This window comes from Tarenaya hassleriana, unplaced genomic scaffold (genome assembly GCF_000463585.1).
Source record: "Tarenaya hassleriana unplaced genomic scaffold, ASM46358v1 Cleome5, whole genome shotgun sequence".
NCBI lineage: Eukaryota > Viridiplantae > Streptophyta > Magnoliopsida > Brassicales > Cleomaceae > Tarenaya > Tarenaya hassleriana.
The window spans coordinates 5,474,155-5,498,173 of record NW_010967707.1 but is presented as its reverse complement, the minus strand read 5'-3'; the positions used below and the strand labels follow the sequence as shown (position 1 = coordinate 5,498,173).

The 24,019-nt window shown below is 39.1% G+C and overlaps 5 protein-coding genes across 12 annotated transcripts; 1 reads left to right on the top strand and 4 right to left on the bottom strand.

Moving 5' to 3' along the window:
* Positions 1-1,299: 1,299 nt before the first annotated feature.
* Positions 1,300-3,917, bottom strand: LOC104827464 (protein GAMETE EXPRESSED 3). The gene is made up of 10 exons (XM_010560634.1): positions 3,851-3,917; positions 3,562-3,749; positions 3,158-3,478; positions 2,830-3,076; positions 2,459-2,743; positions 2,301-2,387; positions 2,149-2,181; positions 1,987-2,046; positions 1,760-1,902; positions 1,300-1,668 (listed from the first exon to the last, which is right to left on the bottom strand). Exons 1-10 carry the CDS (start codon positions 3,915-3,917, stop codon positions 1,351-1,353), a joined length of 1,749 nt encoding a protein of 582 aa, XP_010558936.1. The 3' UTR covers positions 1,300-1,350.
* A 103-nt stretch (positions 3,918-4,020) lies between these two features.
* On the bottom strand, positions 4,021-7,756 carry LOC104827151 (protein NSP-INTERACTING KINASE 1-like). 3 transcript variants are annotated; one of them, XM_010560244.2, is made up of 12 exons: positions 7,649-7,756; positions 7,391-7,535; positions 6,947-7,079; positions 6,771-6,842; positions 6,492-6,635; positions 6,318-6,389; positions 6,178-6,237; positions 5,996-6,093; positions 5,758-5,907; positions 5,329-5,670; positions 4,849-5,228; positions 4,021-4,768 (listed from the first exon to the last, which is right to left on the bottom strand). In XM_010560244.2, exons 2-12 carry the CDS (start codon positions 7,509-7,511, stop codon positions 4,427-4,429), a joined length of 1,914 nt encoding a protein of 637 aa, XP_010558546.1. In that variant the 5' UTR covers positions 7,512-7,535; positions 7,649-7,756; the 3' UTR covers positions 4,021-4,426. The 3 variants fall into 3 exon arrangements, with proteins under 3 accessions (XP_010558546.1, XP_010558545.1, XP_010558548.1); XM_010560243.1 differs by lacking the exon at positions 7,649-7,756 and having other exon boundaries at positions 7,391-7,642; XM_010560246.1 differs by lacking the exon at positions 7,649-7,756 and having other exon boundaries at positions 6,318-6,386; positions 7,391-7,642.
* A 5,386-nt stretch (positions 7,757-13,142) lies between these two features.
* LOC104827150 lies at positions 13,143-16,400 on the top strand. Of its 2 annotated transcripts, none has more exons than XM_010560242.2 (9): positions 13,143-13,409; positions 13,932-14,049; positions 14,186-14,280; positions 14,712-14,837; positions 14,929-15,049; positions 15,144-15,228; positions 15,336-15,449; positions 15,679-15,718; positions 16,027-16,400. In XM_010560242.2, exons 1-9 carry the CDS (start codon positions 13,233-13,235, stop codon positions 16,177-16,179), a joined length of 1,029 nt encoding a protein of 342 aa, XP_010558544.1. In that variant the 5' UTR covers positions 13,143-13,232; the 3' UTR covers positions 16,180-16,400. The 2 variants fall into 2 exon arrangements, with proteins under 2 accessions (XP_010558544.1, XP_010558543.1); XM_010560241.2 differs by having other exon boundaries at positions 14,180-14,280.
* Positions 16,401-16,822: 422 nt separating this feature from the next.
* Positions 16,823-19,662, bottom strand: LOC104827148 (6-phosphogluconate dehydrogenase, decarboxylating 3-like). 5 transcript variants are annotated; one of them, XM_010560238.2, is made up of 2 exons: positions 19,544-19,662; positions 16,823-18,393 (listed from the first exon to the last, which is right to left on the bottom strand). In XM_010560238.2, the coding sequence occupies exon 2, from the start codon at positions 18,369-18,371 to the stop codon at positions 16,920-16,922; it is 1,452 nt and encodes a 483-aa protein (XP_010558540.1). In that variant the 5' UTR covers positions 18,372-18,393; positions 19,544-19,662; the 3' UTR covers positions 16,823-16,919. The 5 variants fall into 5 exon arrangements, with proteins under 5 accessions (XP_010558540.1, XP_010558539.1, XP_010558541.1 ...); XM_010560237.2 differs by having other exon boundaries at positions 16,823-18,390; XM_010560239.1 differs by lacking the exon at positions 19,544-19,662 and adding an exon at positions 18,989-19,049.
* Positions 19,663-20,723: 1,061 nt separating this feature from the next.
* Positions 20,724-23,363, bottom strand: LOC104827147 (probable galacturonosyltransferase 9). The gene is made up of 3 exons (XM_010560235.2): positions 23,042-23,363; positions 21,528-22,769; positions 20,724-21,252 (listed from the first exon to the last, which is right to left on the bottom strand). Exons 1-3 carry the CDS (start codon positions 23,216-23,218, stop codon positions 20,977-20,979), a joined length of 1,695 nt encoding a protein of 564 aa, XP_010558537.1. The 5' UTR covers positions 23,219-23,363; the 3' UTR covers positions 20,724-20,976.
* Between the last annotated feature and the right edge of the window lie 656 nt (positions 23,364-24,019).

The following is a 24,019-nucleotide window of genomic DNA, read 5'->3' as shown; positions in this document are numbered from 1 at the left end:
CTTCCGATTTCACGTAAAAATAATAAGTATCTTATAATTAGGGTTTTATTTTGCATGGATTTAAGTTTTGTTCTTGCCCTTTGAGCCATATTCGGAAATTTAACAAAAATATTTTAAAGGGTCAGATCATTACTTTAAAGCAATCTGAGCCGCCATTTGCTTGAACATATAAATTTTAACGTATGTGGAAGAAAATCATGTTCTTACTGATATTAATCTTGGACAGGGGGATACTCATAAAATAGTGAAAATTAAAGGCATAGCAAACGACAAATATATAACATGAAAATTATAAGGAAATGTTCATGGAATTTTGGATCTCCTTATAATTATTAAGTCCTTTTTCCAAAGCTGTTAACTTTATTCATAATGGAGGGTTTATTATGAGCATCTTGTCCTAGAGATTGGTTGTGTTACCAACTTGATTAATTTTGATTCTATGTATTCGACTTCCTAAGCAACACCAATCACATGAAACCATGCAACCTACTAATATACACCAATGTTTTCATTTCGGTCATGTTAGTTTCTTTTTTATAAGCTGCATATATATATATGTATGTATATATATATATACACGACGGTCCTTTTCCTTTGCTACATCTTTTTATCTATTCAAATCCAATCCATGTAACTGTAGGTGTATGACTCTAACCATATTTAGAGATACTTCAAATCTCGTGATAGATTTCATTCGCCTTACTTTTTTGTTGTTGTTGTTATATTCTTTTTTTATCCTATGGTACATTGGTAATTTCATTTTGTATCTACTCTTTTGGGTAACTAAACCGGTTATCAAAAAAAAAAAAAAAAACCTCCATCAGAATTCCAAAACCATTTTGAAGTAAAACAGTCCAACTAGCCAATAAAAACTTGCCACGTCAATACATTGTCAGGTAACTTTGAATCATGCCCACGTGCGGTCCGTGAGGATACTCATATCCGATTGGACCCCACTCACGACCAAGGACCTTGTCGGTTTCTATAAAAGAGGTGCGGGACCCACCACTTTCAAAAAGACCACCCTACACTTGCCCGTACTAGATTCCTTTAGTTCCACTCCCTTTGATACCCTAAACTTGCCCGTGCTAGATTCCTATAAAGTTCCACTTCCTTTGATATTATTATTATTATTATTATTATTATTATTATTATGCAAAATAAAACTCGAGAGAGAAAAAAAAAGTTCGATTGTGGATAATACCCTCTTCAAATTTTAGAAACTTCAATTATTTTCATGTATTAAATTACAAACCCATAATTTTCCCATTAACCTAGATTAGGAAAAGGGAAGTAGAATTCTAACATCATCATTAACCAAGAACATGAAATCCAAGCCATGCATGCCCCCTAGTTGGTCGAAGATAATGCCCTCCTCTTCAAATTCTTGCTTTTACTGCTGGTTGGAACATACCATACGTCGTCGTCGTCATCATCATCATCATCACCATCCTCATCATCATCGTCTTCATCATTATCATCATCAATACTAGTAACACCATCACTATCAGCATCATCATCATCATAGAAGGGAAGGACAGAACCCTGTATCTCAGAATTTGTACGGCCCTCGTCCCTTCCAGTTATCTCCGTCACTTCGTCGACATCGCCCGATGAACCTTCCATCTCAAGTTCTGTGATCGTTCTACCGATTCCTTTCTTCTTCATCTGAAATAGAAACAAGTCAAGAACAGTTTCTTGTGACCCAAGTTAGGAGTCGGATTACGTTACTTGGCGTGCAAGCTAAGCTGGTCATTACTCGTTTTCGTAGAAAGCTTCTCAAGGGCTGCTCTTGGATCTTCTTTTTCTTCCAGAACACACAGCAGAACCGTACAAGACCGGACAAAAGTACGATGGTTACGAATTCGAACAGTATGAACCAGATAATCCCTCGTTCCTTTCCTGAAAACGTAGAAACAAAGACAAACCCTTCGTTTCTCGAGAGATGTTCAACGATCAGGAGGTTTCAGGGTTTAGGGTTTTTACCGATATTGGTATCAAGATGATCTGGTTGTGCCAGCGAGCAGCTCGAAGCAAGCTTTTCGTCTGCTCAGAAGCAGGGATCAAAATCTAGAAATGTGAATCTCCACTGCATTTTTTGCTGATAAAACATGTTTAGAAGCTCTCGGGTTTCAGAGAGAATCTTACATTTGGACCGGCATCGAAGTGGATTTCCAGTCTCTGCATTGTTGATATATAACCCCAGAAAAGGAATGAAAAAAAATGTTATGGAAGAACAGATCAATGCATTTGGACTTTGGTGTTTTTCATAATTTCGAGATGGAGAAGATAGTTCTTACTAGAAGCTGCGAGGAACGCAAGAACAATCCTCTCGTCCAGGACAAAGTGCTGCAGATCTTTCTCCGACAGCAAACTCGAGATTTTATCTGACACAAACAATCGTAAATTTCAAGAAATCAACCGATCAGACGTTTCAACGAAACGAGATTTACTGTACCGGGATAGCTCTGAGACCAGTAGACAGATCCAGTCTCTGGAACGAGAAGCGTAAAAACCGCGTTTTTGGGTTTCTTGGCTGACACGTAAGTGTATTCTCCGATGACACGATCGACTTTCCCCTCCATCTTCGTCTGAGAAACGTAAATCGCGTTTCCTGAGCAATCGAGCAACGGGTCTACTTGGATCACGGAATCTGCATCTGTATGTCTGGGAAACTTCTTGAGCTTTCCCGTGCGGGAAAACGAATAGATCGAACCATCTAGAGAACCTATCGATACCCAACCTGCAATATCATATATCAGAGAATATTCAGTTCCAGAGATAAGGCTTACGATGATGAACACATCTGAATCTGACAGTTTCCATTACCGTTCGAGTCGATAACGGGACCGCAACCTGAAGATGCAAGTGGGCCGACATTTTTCTGCCACTGGATGTTACCAGAAAACGAATCTAACGCAAGAACAAGAGATTTCACAGGGAAGACAACATATACCAGGCCGTTGTTCCCGGGTGTGACAGCGAAGAATCTGTCCACGAGACTGAGATCTTGGATCCATTGGAAATGAGGAGCATGGATCGATAACGAGTAGAGTTCTCCTTGATTGTTCGATATCTGCAATCCAAAATCTGAGAACTTAAGCTAATATACCACCATTAATTTGATGGAAAACTAAGAGAAAAGGCGACAACTTACGTAGATACTTGCTTCACAAGCATCGATAACTGGCGGAGAAGTAAAGGAACAGTCTTGAAAATCTCTCCGGCAGCCTAAACGATACCCGAACCGTTCGAATTTAGGTTCTGCGATCCAGAGCTGTTGCTGCTGAAGCATATTGTAGGCGTAGAGACCACGGTTCTTGACCGTGAAGTAAACTGATGAACTCGAGGAGCTAACGGCGAAACCCAGGATTGTTTCACCGGGATCGAAGAACACTTCTGATTCAGACTGGTTAGATGATGTCCCGTTGCGGTTGAAATCGATGATGAGAATTCGGTTCTCTGCAAGGACAAGAATCTGGAACGAACCCAGTAATTTGGAATGTAAAATAGACATGGATGGATTGATCGACAGAGAAAGAGATGGAGCGGGGAGTGTACCTGGCCTGTGCCGGAGCGAACCGGGGCTGAAGCGTGATCGCACTTGAAGTTCAAGTGAACCGACCAAGCGATGGAACCATTGGCTTCGAATGAGAAGAAATCGTTTTCGGAACAAGCGTAGATTCTGCCGTCATCACCTACAAGAGGTTTCGATAGAACACGAACCGAATCTTTGTAGGCCGTTTGGTCTGAAAAGGATCGACAAAAATCGCAGTGAGAAAGAACCGAAATTTCCAGGGTAAATTTAGATTTTCGGTTTCCTTCGATGCATAAAACCCAGAAGTTATACCCGGGAATTGAGCAAATGCAGAGAAGATGAAGAACGATAATAAGAGACAGAACCATGAAGTTGCCATAGTTCTGGAAATGTTGCAGAGACAAGAGAGAGAGAGATGTTTGGAGGTTGGGTCTTAGATTCCATTTGTTAACCGTTTTTTAACCGTTGCTGTTTCGGCGGGAAGTTCAAATATGAACAGATCCATAGAAAATCTCACAACGGGTTCTGAGAGATACATACCCAGACCTTGAATTCCAGATCTGACAAACCCTAGATTGTATCTGAAACCTTTTTCAGATCTTATACAAATTAATTTCACCTTCAAAATCTCTCATCCTAAGTACTACCCATATATATATAAACAGTTTCTTAACATCACAGTCTATACAGTCGCAGGCAACCTCTATTATACAACACTCTTCAACATAAAAACAGGATCCATGGCCGTATCTCTATACTGTAGACCATCCTCTTCCTCCGATTGATGGGTCTGACTGCAGTTTAAGCTGTGGAGATTTTTTTACGCTTATGTCCTTGCGGGTTTCTTCCTCTTTCATAAAAAAAAGAATCTTTGCTTGAATATATTTTTCACCGAGGTCCTGAGAGCTCCATTGCTTGGACAAGTAGAGTAGAGTCATCGGTGAGATCTGAGTATCTGTCTGAAGAGGACAGCTCGTTGAGCCGTCTGCTGCTGCTGCTGCTGCATTTTGCAGTTGAGTCAGTTCTTTGAGATGCTTCCCATCTCTCAGCAAGCCCATCGCCTTCCAGCATCCGAACCACTTCCGACATTTTTGGTCTGTGACCAGGCAGATACTGTGTGCATAACAAAGCTACCTGAACCGTCTCTTCTAACTCGAGATGATCGTAGTTGTTTTTCAAGTCCTTGTCCACAAGAACTTCCAGTTTCTTCTCTTGATGAATCTTCTTTACCTGTTGGACAAAACCGGGGATGAGTCTCAGTTCAAAGTTAAAAAAAAAAAAAACTTGAAAGATGGAGAAATTGACGTTACCCAGTCAAGAATGGCCCCTTTCTGGTTAGCCGATTTGCCAAACTCAAGTGCCCGTTGGCCGGTGATGAGTTCAAGAAGAAGAATACCGAAGCCAAAGACATCTGTCTTCTCAGACGACTGACCAGTAGAGAGATACTCCGGAGCAATGTGACCAACAGTCCCCCTTACTGCCGTCGTGACATGAGATTCTCGATGATCCAAGAGTTTGGCCAATCCAAAATCACCTACCACTGCCTCACAGTAATCATCGAGCAGTATATTTGCAGCTTTCACATCTCGATGTATTATCTTCGGATCACATTGCTCATGGAGATACACAAGCCCTCTCGCTGCTCCTATCGCAATTCTTTTCCTCGTGCTCCAATGCAGAACCGGGTTTCCTGCCATATAATAGAGCTCCGGTTACAGCTAAATCCGAATTCCGTCCACAGGAAAGCTTCTTCAAAAGAGGAAACACAAGCTAGTAAACCCTTTCGATACCTTTGAGGCGAGAGGCAACACTTCCATTAGACATGTAGGGGTAAACTAGAAGCTTCTCGGTTGGAGTGATGCAGAAGCCATAGAGCCTTAGGAGGTTGCGGTGAACAGCCAGGCTGATCATCTCAACTTCGGTCTGGAATTGAATCTCCCCTCCGAGGGCGTTTCCGTCTTTGAGCCTCTTCACTGCGACGACTGTACTGTCTGCCAGAATCCCCTTGTACACATTTCCATAGCCGCCTTTTCCCAATAGTTTCTTACTGCTGAAGTTATGCGTCGCGATCTGAAGCTCCCTGAAACTGAATCTCCTCAAATTTCCGAGGGAAACTTCCTCATGATGCCCATCTGATTGAACATATACCAATATAATCCAAGATCCTTTCAAGTGTTCATGGAAGAAGAAACAAAGGGAATTTTCTAAAAAGACCAAACCTTTGACATGGAAGAATGTCTGCTGATGGTGTCTTTGCCTCCACCACATGATGAAACCGAAAACTAGTATGATAAGGGATACACTTGTGATACTCGACCCGAAGACAATTGCCATTTTGTGGTTCTTAAGCTTCCCAGAGTATGAAAGAGCTAAAAGAGAACTGGCATATTTTTAGGGTCAACATAACAAAGCAAAATTGGAATTTAGCCATGCCTGTAGTTTTCAAGAATGGGTTACCTCCTGTTTCATTCAGGTTCATAGACATGGGCATTAACGCAGTTCCATTACAGTCGGGTTCAGCACCTGTTGGGCAGATCAGAGGGTTCCCGACGATGCTGCAACAAAAAAAGGAAGAAAGTTTAATGGGTTATGACCATAGAGAGAAATTGCAGGAGGGAGGTATTGAGAGAGAGAGATACCTGAAAGTCTTTGCAGCAAATCTTGGAACATGACCGCTAAGATTGTTGTAAGACAAATCACTGGAACAATCAAAATCCAACCCACATGTCAATACCTTGTCTGAAACAGATGAGTATAAAATAAGTCAAAGAGAGCTTACAGAAAGGCAAGTTGAGTCATATTGGCCAGTGACAAAGGAAAACCCCCAGACAGAGAATTGTTGTTAAGCCTACTGTGAACAGAGTAAAGTTCAAGAACAAGAGAAATCAAGGCTGCAATTCTTTGACAAGACAAAGAGATCCGTATAACTACGCAATTATATTTCTCCTCTTACAGGTACTGCAGGCTTGTCAAGTGGCCTAGCGATGACGGGATTTCTCCATGGAAGAAGTTACTGGAAAGATCGAGTGTCTGAAGCTTTGCAAGCCGACCCAGTTCGGCTGGTAATGTCCCTGATATGTTGTTATTCTGCAACAGCCTGCAAAATAATCGATACACAAAACCTTTTCTTGACACAAAATCAAGCATCTGAGACAGAACACACGATCAACAAATCCAAATTCCCCGGGAAAAGTTCAAAACTTTACAGGGTATAAATATAACCAGTACTCACACAATCTGAAGATTGGTTAAGTTGCCAATGCCTGGAGATAGTGTACCCGATAAACTCTGGCTAGGAGTCCCCCTGCAGTAAGTTCAGTTTCACAGAGCTTGAAATGAATCTTCTTTCAGATAACTCTGCAATTGCATGTCAGCTATATATGTGCGTGTAAGTATATACGGACTTACAGACTGATGACAAAATTGTCAGAAGAACAAGTGACCATAGTCCAACTACAAGGATCAACAGCATCTCTGTCCCAGCTTTCAAGAACACCATGAGGGTCATGTAGAGAAGCTTTTATGTCCATCAAAGCTTGCACTGTACAAAAATCATATTCCAACGTTATTCTTTGCACCATAAGGCAAAGTATATAAGCACACAGTAAATCTGCAAACTGAACAACCGTTTACCGAAAATAACCCGTTTGAGCATCAATGGAAATCCATGGCTTAAGAAAATAAGTTAATTCGAAAGAAATTCACCGACCCTGATCACGAAAGCTACCGTTTATCTTTTTTTTCATCCATTTCGTTTGAGACAAAAAAACAAACAGTTCATCTGCAAACCAACGGATCGATGAGAAGAACAGAGACAAGAAACAAAAAATCTAAACTTTATATTCGAATCACCTTCGAAATTCACTCCTTGAGGAGAAAGCAATGCATTGGCAGAGCCCAGGAGCAATAAGAATCCAAAGAAACATACAGGGAATCTTCTTGTCATCATCATCATCATCATCATCATCATCATCACCCTCGAACGTTGTCTTCAGCGCTGAAGCAGAGAAGACAAACCCAGTTGCCAAAAACTCGGTATATGAAGGGAAAGGAAACCAACGTTCCTAAATTTTCTTTTGAAAAGAAAAAATTGGTTCAAAAAGCTAAAACCATTTCAATGTCAAGAGAATCCACGTCTGCTTCACTCGATGCTTTTCATGGCAGAAACCCACTTCACCAAAAAGCATCACCCTTTTTTATATATATATAAATATTATTACTGTTTTTTTTTTTGTGTCAGAGACAATTTAAAAAAAAAGAAAGAGATAGAGAAAAGGAAAATGGTAGATCCATTGGTAGAGTCTAAAGCAAAGGTTGAGCATGCCTGTCGATAAAGCTTGTGTGGGGAAGCCCTAAATTAAAATAAAGAAATATGTGTATACATTTTTTTTAAAATAACTTTAAGATTGAATAATAAGATATTATATAATTTCCCATATTATTCTTGTAAGAGACAAAAATAGTCAGTAAACCAAATCAAATTACAAGGGCAAAACAGGAAATTTTTAATATGTTCTTTGCTATTGCTAGCCGCCAAATTGTCATGTTTTTTGACCATTGTATTGGTTTTTTTATTCTTTCATATTTACGTTACATGATTTTTTTTTTCATGTTCTAATATTTGGATTTTTGTGGAATAAGACATTATTTGATTCAGATTCATAATTCAAACTATAATGATTATCTAATGAAGGGTATTTTCTTTATTGAAACAATAATCAATACCATATATATATATATATGTATTACAATAGTATCCGAGAGTTCCTTTCATACGAACTTACAATGTAAAATACGAAAATAAACAGTGACGGGCATATGCAAACGGGCCGGAAGCGTATAGTGAGATTATAACTGTAACCGGATAAATTAATGTCTAGGTTTAATATATTATATACTATCTCAAATGTATTTAATTCTCTTTTAAACATTAATGGATTTTTTAACAAAAAAAACATTAATGGATTTTCTTAAATCTAATTTTTATGAAGTGAAAATAGGTTTATTGAAATTGGCAAAAGCAACATTTTTTTTTGGGGAAAATCGCATATAAATATATGAATTTTTTACAAAATTTCTGAATAAATATCTGAACTATAAAATTTCCAAATAAATACCTAAACTTTTTAAAATTTTCACCTAAATACCCAAACTTTTAAAAATTTCCCAAATAAAACAATATTCATCGACGACATTTCTATTATAAATTTAAGGAAAAATAACATATAAATATCTCAACTTTTATGAAAAACTCCACATAAATACTTGAACTATAAAACTTCCATATAAATATTTGAACTATAAAACTTTCATATAAATATCTAAACTTTTAAAAATTCTATATAAATACCTAGACTTTTGAAATTTTTTTCAAATAAATATAAATTTCAGTTTTTTTTCAAATAAAAATAATTGATATCATTAACGGATTTTGGATTTATTTGGTAGTTTTCAGAAGTCTAGGTATTTATATAAGATTTTAGAAAAATTTAGGTATTTATATGAAAATTTTATAGTTCAGGTATTTATGTAGAATTTTTGTAAAAGTTTAGGAATTTATACGCGATTTTTCCTAAATTTAACGTCGTTGATGAATTTTGGTTTTATTTGATAAATTTTTAAAAGTTTGGGTATTTCTATGAAAGTTTTAAAAAAGTTCAGATATTTATTTAAAAATTTTATAGTTCAAATATTTATTTGAGAATTTTATAAAAATTCAGATATTTATAGGGGTGGTCATTTCGGTTATTAACCGAATAACCGATCGGTTGAGAAAGTTCAATAACCGTCCGGGTTCAGTTCGATTCTGTTATTCGAATAACCACGGTTAACCGAACGATTATTAGTGTTTATTTAGTTTTTAGTGTTTTATTCTAAATATTTATCTAATATTTTTCCAATTTCACTTTCAATTTTCAGATATTCATTGATATTTCAACCTTTAATTTATAAATAATTATAAGTTAATTTTTTATTTGATTTAAATCTTATTTTTATATTTATTATATATTAATTTATTATTTTTTGGAAAAAATGAAGATAAAAAATGGTGAATAATGAAAATTTTGAAAACTTTCGAAAATTTTGTGATTTAAAATTTGGATTGAGCATTTTGGAAGATTAATATTGTGTAGTTTGGTTTAGATTGATAATTTTAAAGGATTAATATTGATATTATGATGTAATTCAAAGTTTTTAAAGATTTTTTTGTAATTTATTTTGTATATATTAGTGTTTATTTATAACTGAATATAACCGAACCGAACCGATCTAAATTTAACCGTTCAGTTATAATTTTTTTGTGCTAAAACTGAACCGAACCGAACCGAAACCGAATCGGACCGGACCGATTTAATTCATATAATCGTTCGGTTATAATTTTTTTATAACTAAAATAACTGAATCCGAAATAAACGGATCTAAAATCGAACCGAAACCTGAAATGGCCAACCCTAGATATTTATATGTAATTTTTCTTTTCTTTTTTATTTAAGAAAAACCTACATGAAGAAATTGTCGAGATTGCTTGGGAGAAAGGGAATCCAACATTCTTTGCGTTTGGCCATGCAGTAAAATACACAACCCAATTTAAAAAAAACGTAAATCTAATTTTCACATAAATAACACTATTTAATTGTGTCTTATATATTTATAATTATCTATATATATATGTAGGTTACATATTGTAACGTACAATATGCCCGAACTTCAGAGCAATCTATCCGACTACTATTTCACGTGGCGTTTCAAAATTGTGTTATTTTTAGTGTATTATAATATTTTCTTTTGGTATAAATGTTATAATAAATTTTATAGCACGTAGATTTTACAAACATATCGGGAATAACAAAAAAAAAAGTTAATAATTCAATCATTTAAGCAACTTATAGTTTAAAAACGTTGCAATGGAATTTATGTTTCCTTTCTACAGATGAAATTAAGTGGACTGATGATCAGTCATTAATTAAGACAAGTGAACGATAATGTTTCCTAGATTCAATTTGACATGATAGGCATATTTGATGTTTCAGTTACTTTTGGATACATTTTATTTATTAATGTCTTTTTTTTTTCATTTGCATTGCGCATAATGATTGTAATAATGTTGCATGTCGGTCCACGAGAATGGCTCGGACGAAGTCACTTGCCATAATTTGTCGTAGGCTTGTGTGTTGTGTATATATATATATCACAATGAGAATCGTTTATTAATACACACGTGTATATATATATATACATGTATATGCATGGGTGGACCCATGTAGAAGGTAGTGGGGGCATTGGCCCCCACTTAATTTTGTTTCTCCAATTATAGTTTATGCCCCCAATTTAAAATTATTCTCGGTCCGCGTATGTGTATATGTATATGTATACACCAATATGCACAAACGCATAATATTTGGTCCCAAGTTGGTAAACGTGCTGACAGAATGATGACTCAGTAATGATTCTCCCTCTTCTTCTCCCTCTTCTTCTTCTTCGCATGTTTTCTTTCTTTACTTTTCTTAGCCTTTTTTTTTTTTCCGGGAAAGTGATGGAAAGTTTGTTCCCTCGTGGGAAAGCCTTCAGCACTCCTTTTCTCTCTTCCATCTTCTACTCCTTTTTGTCCTGCAGAAACACAAAGGCCCCAACAAGCGTCTTGGGTTCACCTTATTACAACTAAAAAAACTAGAAAAGCAAAAAAAAAAAAAAAAAAAAAAAAAAAAAAAAAAAAAAAAAAAAAAAAAAAAAAAAAAAAAAAAAAAAAAAACAATTAACCACACAGACTGATTGATAATTGGATCCAGATTCATAAAACAGATCAACCATTTATATAAAGCACATGACTTTTGAGTGAGAAATGTCTGAAAGTTTAAAAAAGATTCAGACTTTAGGACATGGGAAGGAACATCGCCATGTGAGTCCAAAAGGGTTTTCGAAGAAGATGAGCAGAGCGGTCCCTCCTCTGTATATATGTACACACATATACATACGCATACATTTGTTGTACGTAAAGGCGCAGTTGCATGCTGAGGGAAGTGAACAGCAACTAATCATTCAGGAATCATGACAGCTTCATCTTTGTATCTTTTGTCTCACTTCGTGTAATGTAATATAACACGACCTGTGTCATTTTGTTCCCATCTCTCTTCGCGCTTTGATGCTCTCCTTTCGTCCAGTCCTTGTTCTTCCTCTGTCAATCTGTGCAAAGAACGAAAATTCCAGTGGAGGACCCCAAGGAGGGAGGAGATGATATAAGATTAGGCCGAAGAATCAGATTGGGACGTGACAAGACGATTTCAGCACTGAGAGCAAGCAAGGACACGATCATGGTGGTCCTGTTGCTACAATTATTTCAGAAAACAACAAAGGAACTGAGCAAAAACCTTGAACCTCTTTTGCCGCTCTCTCTCACCGTTTGTATCGCCGAATCAGACAACTGCACCAAAACTTGATGGAAGAAGACCCAACTGCTGTTGTTATTACACGTGAGAAGGGAAGTACAGCAGCTAAAGTTTTTTTGAATGGAGTCACCAGAACCAAAGGACTCGATCCTTGGATAACATGCTGCATGCATGATCTGAAATATAATCAACTAAAGCAGCCAAGGGATTTTCTATACATCACGTTCACCGGTTTTCGTGGAATTGAACAACTATGCCCTTCCAGACTTCAACACAGCTTCAAATGGAGGAAGAACCATGGCAGTAGAAAGGAAGCTTCTTTAATCATCTTAGCCTGGGCCGAAACCCTAGCACAAGTCCCCAATCTCCATTTCCATTTCATGACCAGAACTTGTCGTTTCCCCATTGATGTGAAAATATCTAATCAAGGGTGTTTTTTTTTTCTTCTCTCCGCAAAACCCTGTTTATCGACCGCAGGCTCGGACGAGAGGCTGAGAACTTTCATTTTGTTCCTTCCAATACAATATGCACAAGCACAATTTTATGACCATTGTTCCTGATTTATTTGTTGCAGTTGCTTTGATACCTTCCTGCTGCGATCGGGTTTCTGGATCTGTTCACTGGTTTGATCTGGATCGAAAGCTTGGGTCTTTTCTCGACGGAGCAGCGGCCAGCGATGGTGGAGAAATGCCCCCCCACGTTAGAGAGGATTGCTTACGAAAGCTTCTGACTGAGGTAGAAGGTTGTACACCAGAAAAGTTGTGAATTACATAATTGGGATTTAATTTGAGTGAAATGATTCTTTATCCCATTATTTTTGTTATGTCTAGTTTTGTACCACGAAACTATCTATTTTGTCAAAATTTTCCTATTATGTAACTTGATAATTATCTATGCCACTAATTAAATAATCTATGTAGATAACCCTTGGCCTTAGAGAAAAAAGAGTTGGGATTAGGGATTATAAATTTGATTAACAACCGAATATTTTATGGAAAGATTGTAGCCGTAATTTCTATAAACAAAGAAATAAATGCAATCCGAATTTAATCGAATAAAAAAATAATTGAAAAGGTCGAAATTTCATATTTTTCCCATAAAAACCAAAATTTTAATCCAATTAAATCGAACTCAATCCGAATTCGAACCCCTAGTTGGATCAGAGAAAACGACAGCGTTTTGACAGGATTCTCCCTTTTACACAATCCCTTCCGTGCAAAGAACAACAAAGTCTTCGAGTATCGTCGCTCCCGCATTTCTCCGGTGGAGGAGGAAGAAGACGAAGAATCTAGAATCTTCGATCGATCTCGATGGCTGAAGGCGGCGAAGATCCGCAGCGGCTGAAGCGTATTGCGGCGGCGGCGTACGACTACGAAAATGACTCGAGGTGGGCGGATTACTGGTCCAACATCCTCATCCCTCCTCACATGGCTTCTCGCCCCGAAGTCGTCGATCACTACAAGCGCAAGTTTTACCAACGTTACATCGTCCGTACCATCTTCTCTCTCACTCTCTAGACCCTGAATCTGCTTCTGTATCGCTCTTTTATCATTTGGGTTCCGGTGGGTCTGGGTACTTGATTTGGGATTTTTTTCCCGAGTCTGAATCTTATGGTCGGATTTGTTGCAGTTACTTGACTTTAGTTTGCTCCTTCTAGTTCCTGTTTATCGGATCGAAACTCTTCTTGTCCCTTCTAGTTTTCCCTTGGGTTTGTTTTTTTAATCCGATTGTTTTCTATGAATGTTCATTTGTTGATGTATGTTTAAGGCTGAGGGACGAGTGTAGGATTTCTCTTGGAAGTTACGCATTTGTCCGTCGATTTCAAGGTTTTTGTTTCTTGGATCTGGTAGCTTGGGTATATTATATATGACAGTTTTTTCTCCACTCGGGAGATTTGGAACGTCTGGGTCTTGATCAATTGCTACATTGGTTTGTGTTTTTTTGTTGTTGAAATCTTGGGGATATCATGTCTGAACCTTTACGTTGCTATGCCCTTGTTCCAAATGTAGGATCCTGACCTTGTTGTGGAGCCTATGTCCTCAACTTCATCATCTTCTTCGCAATCTGCCAGACCGTCTGCTTCATCATCCGCTTCAACAAATGAACAAGCTCGGCCACGTAGCTCAGGTTAAAATTTTTATCTTCTGATACATAGTTATGAAAAACAATCTTCATAACCATTCGATTTATGTACTCTATACGAGGAGGCGAGGAGTTTTCTTCTTTTAGCAGAAGGTAATGGGACCTTGTGCTGCAGGAACAGTTCCTAGAACGTCTGGAGCATCAGCTACTGCAGGTGCAAATCCAACTTCTGTGCGCTGGGATCGGCAGACGATTCAATTTTCTGTCAATGCTTGGGTAAACTTCATCTTACCATAGCATTTTCTCGTGTCCTGCATCTCATGCATTGTCTCAATGTGTTTATCTAGAACACTCTTCTTTCATTTCTGTTTAGTTGATCTAGTGAAACTTTGTATCTCTTTGTATGATGTTTTGGTTTTGATACCTTTACTCAGTTGTCAGAAAAATAGCATGTGATAAATCGTCTGATGCATCTTTGCTTTCTATCTGTCTTCTTGTTGGACATGCATGTCTTTCTGTTGTAGGTTTGCTTTGTTCTGAACCAACGGAGATCAATGATTGTTTTTTGTGTGCTTTCTTTTAACCGAAGCAGTCTCTTCTTTGGTCATGGCTTGGTTACTTTGTGTTGGACATTAGTAACCAACACAAAACATGAAACTGTCTTTTGAATAGTATGGTTAGTTCGTAATCCGTTTCGTCTTCTGCAGGTGCTTGTTGTAGCTGTCCTTGCAGTGTTTCCTGTTGTGCCGAAGAATCTCTCAAATAGGGCTTATCGGCTATCCTTCATGGGAACTGCATGTTCTTCTCTATATTCATTATACTCCCTATATGGGGTAAGCCTTGAGATCCTCTCACTTTTCTCCTGGAATCTTGCATTGTTGACTTCTTTCCATGGAGATGACATGACAATTTTGTTATATATAGGGGCCAAGAGCGTGGAATATGCAGGCGTTGCAAGGTTATTTTCAGTCAATTGTTGGAGCCAAGGATTTCATCTATTTCATCTACTGCCTTACTTTTGTCACATCACATCTCACTCTCAAATGTAAGAATTGGCTGAGAACTTTCATTTTGTTCCTTCCAATACAATATGCACAAGCACAATTTTATGACCATTGTTCCTGATTTATTTGTTGCAGTTGCTTTGATACCCATCTTGTGTCGAGCTCTTGAACATGTAGCCAAGTTCTTGAGACGCAACTTTGCTCGTTCCACTATATACAGGTAAATCAACTGACACCTAGCTGGCCAGTGGTTTTTTTTATAGCAGAAGTGGTTCCATCTGTGAATTGTTACTTATCTCTCTCTCTCTCTCTCTCATGGTTCCTCAGGAAGTACTTGGAAGACCCTTGTGTGTGGGTAGAGTCGAACACGACTACCCTCAGCATCCTCTCATCACAGGCTGAAATTGCAGTTGGATTCCTCTTGATTATCTCTTTGCTCTCGTACGTTTTATCAACCCTAATCCATCTTGTTTTAGTCGATATTTGTTTCCTCACATAATTCTTTAAGAACCCTTTTCATTTGAAAACCGGGTTTTAAGTTGATAGACAGATACTAACCTGATAAAATGCTGCACATGGTCATTATTTACATATCGATTAGGACGAGTACTACTCTGATTACATCCGTTGGTCTACTTATCGAATCCTGTCAATTCCTCTTTAATTTCAGATGGCAACGCAACATTATACAAACGTTCATGTACTGGCAGGTATGTTGTCTCTGCTCCTTTCTTGCTTTGTATTTGATCATGATCTCTGGTTTCTCTCTTAGTTTAGAAGAGTGAAGGTATCAAGAAACTTTAAACTTGCATAACTCGATGATTTAGATTTAGTCTGCATTGTTGATGATCCCATCAATGCGAAATCTGGTTGCACTGTATCTGAAACTGAAAAAGCTTCAGGTATTAGACCATTAGATTGTCGATATCTTGATTCAATTATTCACCCAATGATGCGCAAAGATGGATCAGCAAACCTTAATTGTGGTTAACGGGTATGTATGTGTGTGGATGAACAGCTGTTGAAGCTGATGTACAATGCGCCAGTGACGGCTGGGTACCACCAGAGCACGTGGGGTCGGATCGGCAGGACGGTGAATCCCATCATCCAACGCTACGCCCCCTTCTTGAACTCTCCGGTCGCGGCCATACAGAGATGGTGGTTCAGGTGAATGCCTTGCAGAGAGAGATAGATAGATAGATATGAAGCTGTTTCATATGGATTTAGTGGCATCACCCTTTTTTTTTCCCGTATTTTCTTCCTATTACAAAGATTTTCACTGACAAGTGTTTCATGTTTACGTAATAATGTTGGATAGCAGTAATCACATTGTTACAAAACATTCCCTTTGCTTGCTTTTGAACAAAACCAAGAATGGTTGGAACATGATGATCTTTGTGGCCGTGGTGAAAGTATGATTACCTATATCATCTAGGGGTGGGCGGTGGGCGTTTCTAGTTTGGAAATTTAGTTCCGAACCGGTTTGAACCGAAACTGAACGAGACCCAAATCGAATCGAATGACATTTGGTTCTAGTTTGGTATAATTTTCGTAGTGTCCAGTAAACCGTATTCGGTTAATAAATATTTGGTTCTAGTTTGGTATAATTTTTGTAGTGTCCAGTAAACCGTATTCGGTTGATAAATATCAAAGTCAAACCCGAATTAACCATTACTAGGTACTAATGTATGTACACATATCAAGTTTCGGTTATTATTTGGTATCTATATAATAAAATACGCTAGGGATGGACATTAAACCCAATCGAACCGGTAAATACTGAACCGAAACCTTGAACGCCCAGACCCCCAAAATATCACCTAACCGAAAACCGAAACCTTGAACTGAATGTTAATTGTTATTACACTTTGGAACCAGAGTCTCTGTTTGGTTCCGAAGTTAAAAGAGAAGTTACAACTTAGATTTGGCAATCTTGAACCACTCGGTGTGGAAAGAGCCATCAAAGTCAGCCCTCTCATAAGTGTGAGCTCCAAAGTAATCTCTTTGAGCCTGAACCAGATTCGCCGGCAATCTCTCCCTCCTGTACGAGTCGAAGTACGCCAGACTCGCCGTCATTCCCGGCATGCTTATCCCCGAGTCCACGGCCAACGACACAACCCTCCTCCAGGCCGATTGTCTCTCCACCATCTCCTTCGCAAACTCTGGATCGACCAGAAGGTTCGGCAGATCGGGGTTCCGGTCGTAAGCCTGCTTGATCCTGTCCAGGAAGATGGCTCTGATGATGCATCCTCCTTTCCAGATTCTTGCCAGCTCTCCCAGCTTCAAGCCCCAGCCTTTCTCCATGCTCTTGGCTCGGACTAGGTTCATGCCTTGAGCGTAGCTGCAGATCTTCGATGCGTAAAGAGCTCGCCTCACATCCTCGATCAGTTGTTTCTTGTCTATTTCTTGGTCGGTCAAGATATCGCCACATAACCCGCTTTCTTTGAAGACTTTGGCGGCTTGGACCCGTTCCTCTTTTAGCCCGCTGATGAATCTTGCGTCCAGAGATGCTTCGATGGTGGGAGCCGGGACAGATAGCTCGGCGGCTTGCTGCACTGTCCATTTCCCTGTGCCCTTCATCCCGGTTTTGTCCAGGACCTTGTCGACCAGATACCCGTCTCCTTTATCATCCTCGATCTTGAAAATATCGGCCGTGATTTCGATCAAGAAGCTAAGAAGCTCGCCTTTGTTCCATTCGGAGAAAACGGCGTGGAGCTCGCGGTTCGATAACTTGCCGACGGATTTCAGGACATCGTAAGCCTCTGCAATCAGCTGCATGTCACCGTACTCGATCCCGTTGTGAACCATCTTGACAAAGTTCCCGGACCCTCCTTTTCCGATGTAAGTAACGCATGGACCACTGCCTGGAACCTGAGCTGCCACCTTCAGAAGGATGTCTTTGATGTACTCGTAAGCCTTGTATGAACCTCCGGGCATCAGAGAGGGTCCGTTTCGGGCACCTTCTTCACCACCCGAAACTCCCATCCCCAGGTAAAGCAAACCCCGCTCGGCCACCGCCTTCTCTCTCCTTTCGGTGTTCTCGTACCATTCATTACCACCGTCTATGATGCAATCACCCTCTTCCATGTATGCAGACAGCGTTTTAATGGTCTGGTCGACCGGTGCACCTGCCTTGACAAGCATGATTATAACACGGGGCTTCTGAATCGAGTTGACAAAAGACTCGGGATCATGGAATCCGTAAACGGGAAGGTTCCCTTCCTTCTTGGCCCGTTGGACAGTTTCATCGACTTTGGAGGTTGTTCGGTTGTAGACAGAGATGGGGAAGCCTTTCTCGGCGATGTTGAGAGCCAGGTTTTGGCCCATCACTGCGAGTCCAGCCAGACCGATTCTCGTAGCCATCGCCGTCTTCTTCTTCTATCTGCTAGAAATCCAATGACACGATTCATAAGCTTGCAGACCTCAAATCTCGAGAAGACTGAATTCAGAACTTCAAGATTGTAGATGAAACAAGAAATGTTCCAGCCATTGCTTCAACTGATATGAACACAAACAGAGATTCTAAATGAAATCTAAGAACGGAAGAAGTATCAGTCATAGAATCTGGTATGCAGAATGAATGATTCGAATGCAGATTCTAACAGAGAATTCAGAAAACTGCAACTGTCTAGAAAGAAAAGGTCAATACTAAAAAAAAAGGCACCAACTTTAGCTAAAACGATTCATAAACTACCTCCCACCTGAAGAACCTCACTTTTAGAACCCTAACCAGACCTTGTGAAGACAGCGACGACTAAACTTTAACTTGATTTGGCGAAAATAATCTAAACCCACATCAGATTCCCGACCGAGATCATCGGACCCCTAACCGAAGCCAATGAATGAACCTTCAAAACTTGCACATGGAAATGCCCGACAAAGCTCCTACGAGACTACGATACAATGATACATCGAACATGCCCTACAATTTCCATGGACATAATCGAATCCACATTCATCGGCGATCTTGTACAACATACCATAGGAAATATCGAAAGAAACCCACTGCAGAAGGTAACGACGCAAATTACTAGAGCCTCTGTCCGAACCCAGCTGACGAAGACGACACCAAACCCACCTTCTGGTTCAGCTCCGCAGAAGCGGCGCCTGAGATGGCGTAGCTGCACGCCAACACGCTCGAATTCATGGTCGCCATTAGCTATGGAGTTTTCCAGGGGATGGGTCTTTGTTAGAGAGAGAGGATGATGATGATTTAGATTATAGTATGCGGGAGAAGGGGGAGGAGGCGATGATGATGTGGATTGAATGTGATTAAAGGATTGTGGTCGGAGTGTGGATAAGGTGAGATTTCCTCACTCCTATTGGTAAACTTTCAAACTCCAATATTACATTGTTTTTAATTTCAGATGCTCAAATTGTTAGTGGTCGTCTTCCCTTTAGACCCCACTCTCTTGGAACACCCCCCCCCCCCCCCAAAAAAAACAAATGGGATTCTCATCAGATTTTCCCAGCGTCCAGACAGAGAATCACATGATCTACTCTCAGAAAAAGCCAAGAATTTTCAGAGCCCCAACCTGAATTCTCCACAAATGGGCTAGACAGAAACTCCAACGAGGATATATTGGTCAGTGTAAAAGATCTGTATCGCAGGGAATTCCAGAAGTCAATGAAAGTTGATATCAGATAATAAATTAAGATATCAGGTCAGGGGATAGGGCGAATCACTCAAATATACCAAATATATCAAAAGGGTCACGCATTAAATTCTCTTCGATCATATTGCTCTTAATAAAACGTATAATTATAATTCCAATATCATAATTAATTCTAAATACAGTTTGCAATTAATTCTAAATACACAGTTGTAATTGATTCTAAATGATGTGGTAAAAAAACATATTTTAAATTTAAAAAATAACTATGTTTTTTTAGACATTTATTTGTTATACGGTCATAAATATTTCTTTTTTTAATCGTATACTAGTTATATAATAGTCGTAATAAAAGTCGTAAAAAATATAAAAGAAAGGTTATTTCACATCTTTTTTAACGAAAAAGTGGTATGAAATTGAAAAAAAAAATTACTTTTTTTAGTGAGACAGGTGTCTCATAGATTGTTGCGACGTTTTTGGTATATTTGAGTGATTCACCTACGGGGATAAGCCAAAAGGAGAGATTTTTTCTTCTTCTTTATATTGTATAAAACGTGTAAAAAATTGGCCACTCTCATTGCATTAGGCGAGGAGAGGGTAGTTGTCCATCTTCGTTTTCTCTCCCAATCCGAAAATCCCTAATGGGAAAGAAGACCAAATGATTCTTTTCGCTCCTTAGTTTAATTTTCAATATTACAGTATAATTTAAGATTATCTCCCTAAATTAGTGATTACCCTATTTGTGAAAATATGTGATGTTTTGGAATAGTCGAAACAATGCTCGCATTATGATCCAGGTCCATCATCACAGCTCTTCTTGTTGTTGATCATGTCATGTTATGGCTGACCATAATCATTTTTCTTATTTTTTTTTTAACCATTGAATTCCATCTTCTTCTCAACCAAAGGTTAAGGCACCCCAAGAAGAACTTCCAAACCCAAAAAATAAATGAAAAATGCATAGAATCCATATTATTTGGTACCAACCCAATTGATTGGATCAGCATCACATCGTATTATTTGACACAATGCATCGCATCACATCACAAAGAGGCACTACAACTTACTCATAATATAAGGTAATATGTGGGATCGATCGCCCTAAGCTAGAAGAATAGAACTTATGACATATTAAGGAGTTTCTTACACAGACAATAACTAAACGAAGTGGACATATTATGGCAAGCTAAAGCTCGACCCTTTTGCTCTCAAGAGTTACAAATGAATGGACCAAAACTCAAGACCCCGACGAGCTTAATGTGTAAATTCCTATATATAGACAAAAAAAAAAATCAGTTGGAATGAAAAGAAATGCGTACCAGTTCGTTTTTTTTTTGTATTGGTTTTGTCTCTCTCTATAGGCCAAAATTGCACATCTGCACAAATTCCATTTCGTTGTCAACGTATTTCGTCCAGAGAGACTTGTATTGGTTCATAGCGATGTCGAGCCATGGTTTCATGTTTCCGTTGTAATGGATCACTGCTGCGTTCCTGATCTCGTCCATGCTCACGCCTGGGTTGTACCCGAGCCCTAGAACGTGCCATGTTTTGTCCAGTGATTTCGTCTTCGAATAGAATGTGATCAATCCCGGGGGTAGAGTGCCCAATCTCCAGAGATTTTGTTCTTCATTCTGCTTGGAAAGAAAAAAAACCCATTTAACAGTTAGTTCAAATGATTCAAGAAAGTAGTAGAGCAAACACCTGGAATTACACATCCGGACCTGTTTAAGGTTGTATATATTTGCAGAGAAAATAACGGCGGATTTCCAGGAAGAACTTGCCAGATTTAGCTTTTTATGCAAAGAAAGATAAGGGGTGGATTTCTGCTTTTATAACTTTGAAACCCAAACAGATTGCAAATCAATCAGCCACCTCAAAGTTTTGCAGAGCAACAACAATGACTTACCAAGTTCTGCCAGTGGTGGAGCTGTTCGGTGCATTTTTCGCGCCTCCAAGCATCAAGGTCGAATATGTTCATTCCAAAAGCCCAAGCACAAGCATTGGGGTTGAAGCTCTCCTTGATCAAAGGATGGCTGAAATTTAAATATTGAGAATATCGATGGAAAGATCCAAAACACGTTTCCACAGCTCCGTTCACTTTGCCATCCAGGTTAATCTTCCATAAACCAGTCAAGTCCTTTTGCACCACAACATCATCATCCAAGAATAAGATCTTATGAAGCTTCGGGTACATCTCAGGCAAATAAAATCTGAGATGGTTCAACATTGAGATATAGTTTGGGTTCTTGAAATTGAGGTTATGATGGGCATCCTTTGTCGCATTCTCAGATTGGCTCTCAAAGTAAAATTTCTGCAACTTGGCAGATTCGAGCTGCCTCAAAACCGGTACATATGAAGAGTTCAAGAACTTGAAATCCTCCACGACCTTGATCTCAATGTGTGCACCACGGCCCAGTGGACGCATTTTAAACCAGACCTTCATGGCTGCGAGATTCATTCGATCAGTCACCACGTGAAAGACATGCTTCCATGGCTCTTCGGCATTCATCACCACTGATCTCACCACAACTGACACAGCAATCACATTGTCAGAGAAGATCGCATAGTGGTAAAGACTTGGATCCTCCATGGCTGGGTCAGGTGGTGCCTCCTTGTATTTCTCAGGATGCGAGATCCTCTCTTCTACAAGCCTCATGGCCAAACAGTGAATACTTTTAGGAACAGATTTCGCTGCAATCAGGCTGGCAACAGCACCACTTTTCTTGGCCTTAGTCAACTGTTCATGGACCGCAAAGATTGTATCTTTCAACTTCTGGATTTTTAGCTGGGTGTCATAACTTTCCTTCGACTCAACTATCATCATCCTCACTGTTTTCACCTTATCCTTCACTTCTTTCTCAAGCTGACGTAATGTATCCTCCTCAACAGCATTACCATTTTCAGACAGGACAGATTTGTAGTCAGGTTTGTACTGCAAATCGGAGAAGTTAATACCCAGATCTTCGAACAACTTCAGCTGCTTCGAAGCATCAAGCTTCAGCTTCCTGGCGTAAGCCGCATATGCGTTCACCAGCGTTAGGTGATCAGTTGCTTGTTTGTATATCAGATCCAACCGGGTTTTCAGTGGATCTGATTGCAAAGCTAAAAACGTCCTGTGCATATATGCGCTTCCCTTATTTGGTAGTGTCTAAGCCACATGGAAAAAAAAAGCCAACAAAAACAATTTTGGGAGAAAATCGGTCACCAGAAAAACAGTACAACACGATCTACGAAACAAAAGCATAGCTTAACATTCACGAATCATGAGCTCATTATTTACCCGAAAAGAACATCAATTTCGACAGATTCACAGACCGACATTAATTCATTCGACAATGTTAGTATGAAAAACAAATCAAGCGTAAAAGAGACCGATCTAAAACAGAAATAAGCATGGTTTCTGAGAATTGCGATGCTTACAGGATCCCGATGGCGACGAGACGAGTTGAGGACGACAGACAACGCCGCGAGGAAGAGAAGAGAGAACAAGGCAGAAACGATGATCCTGCATGAGAACAAACCGCGAAGGCCGGCGGATGCGCCAGAACCGCCACCAATGACGCCCCCGCTCCGGCCTCCACGGAAGGCCACCGCCATTTCCTTCGACAATCTCCCTACCTGACACTCTTCTCCTTCACCGATCGATCTTTCGCAAGACCTAGATCTCGATTCGTCCGCTCAGATTTTTTGCTCTCTGAGAAGGGGACTGCTTTTGGAGTGACGGATAGATCTCATTCTCTCAACAGTTAAAGAACAGAAATACGAAAATAAAATAATAATAATAAGAAAATAAAATAATACAAAATAATTTTCATATTTATTTGAAGTTGATGACGACCGAAGATCTATTCTATTCCGCCGCGTCGGTGCAAATAATTAGACAAAGATAAAAACTTTTCACTGCCTTTACTATTTTGTTTACATTTTACTCCACAATATTTTGAAATTGATAGATTCATCCCTATGATTATTTTATCTTGTTGTACTCAGATCTTCGATTTGGACAACATATCAGGATAAAAATGAATTCGATCATAGTCCTAAGTTAGCATTATTCATTTACTACTAGATTCGAAAAGGTTTGAATATGTTCGTTTACATACATTTTAGGATAACGTTGTGGGTGTAATTAATGAATTGTTTAAAAAATGGACAAATATTGATGAGATATAAAGTAAAGGGGTTTAAATAGAATACCCCCCCACCCCTCCCCCGTTTTTTTCCCTCGAATTTTCTTCGTAACCAAACAGGGGCTTTAACGTTAAAAGTTTCAGACTTGGGAGGATGGTCTCGAATCTTCTCGAGAAAAACTTTTTGATGGAAAGTTTCTCGCGAAGGTGCGACTTTTCTCCAATTTCTTCACATCAATGCGATTATCTAACGTTCGGGATTTATGGG

Coding starts and splice junctions, on each gene's coding strand:
- LOC104827464 (XM_010560634.1), bottom strand. CDS start 3,917: ATGGCAACTTCATGGTTCTGTCTCTTATTATCGTTCTTCATCTTCTCT. Junction 3,750..3,850: donor TGCATTTGCTCAATTCCCGG/GTATAACTTCTG, acceptor GATCCTTTTCAG/ACCAAACGGCCTACAAAGAT. Junction 2,182..2,300: donor TGCGTTCCTCGCAGCTTCTA/GTAAGAACTATC, acceptor TCAACAATGCAG/AGACTGGAAATCCACTTCGA.
- LOC104827151 (XM_010560244.2), bottom strand. CDS start 7,511: ATGATGATGATGATGATGATGATGATGATGACAAGAAGATTCCCTGTA. Junction 6,843..6,946: donor GACAATTTTGTCATCAGTCT/GTAAGTCCGTAT, acceptor AACTTACTGCAG/GGGGACTCCTAGCCAGAGTT. Junction 5,671..5,757: donor GACATTCTTCCATGTCAAAG/GTTTGGTCTTTT, acceptor ATGTTCAATCAG/ATGGGCATCATGAGGAAGTT.
- LOC104827150 (XM_010560241.2), top strand. CDS start 13,233: ATGGCTGAAGGCGGCGAAGATCCGCAGCGGCTGAAGCGTATTGCGGCG. Junction 13,410..13,931: donor AGTTTTACCAACGTTACATC/GTCCGTACCATC, acceptor TTCCAAATGTAG/GATCCTGACCTTGTTGTGGA. Junction 14,838..14,928: donor CATTATACTCCCTATATGGG/GTAAGCCTTGAG, acceptor TGTTATATATAG/GGGCCAAGAGCGTGGAATAT.
- LOC104827148 (XM_010560238.2), bottom strand. CDS start 18,371: ATGGCTACGAGAATCGGTCTGGCTGGACTCGCAGTGATGGGCCAAAAC.
- LOC104827147 (XM_010560235.2), bottom strand. CDS start 23,218: ATGGCGGTGGCCTTCCGTGGAGGCCGGAGCGGGGGCGTCATTGGTGGC. Junction 22,770..23,041: donor CTCGTCGCCATCGGGATCCT/GTAAGCATCGCA, acceptor CATGTGGCTTAG/ACACTACCAAATAAGGGAAG. Junction 21,253..21,527: donor TCCACCACTGGCAGAACTTG/GTAAGTCATTGT, acceptor CTTTCCAAGCAG/AATGAAGAACAAAATCTCTG.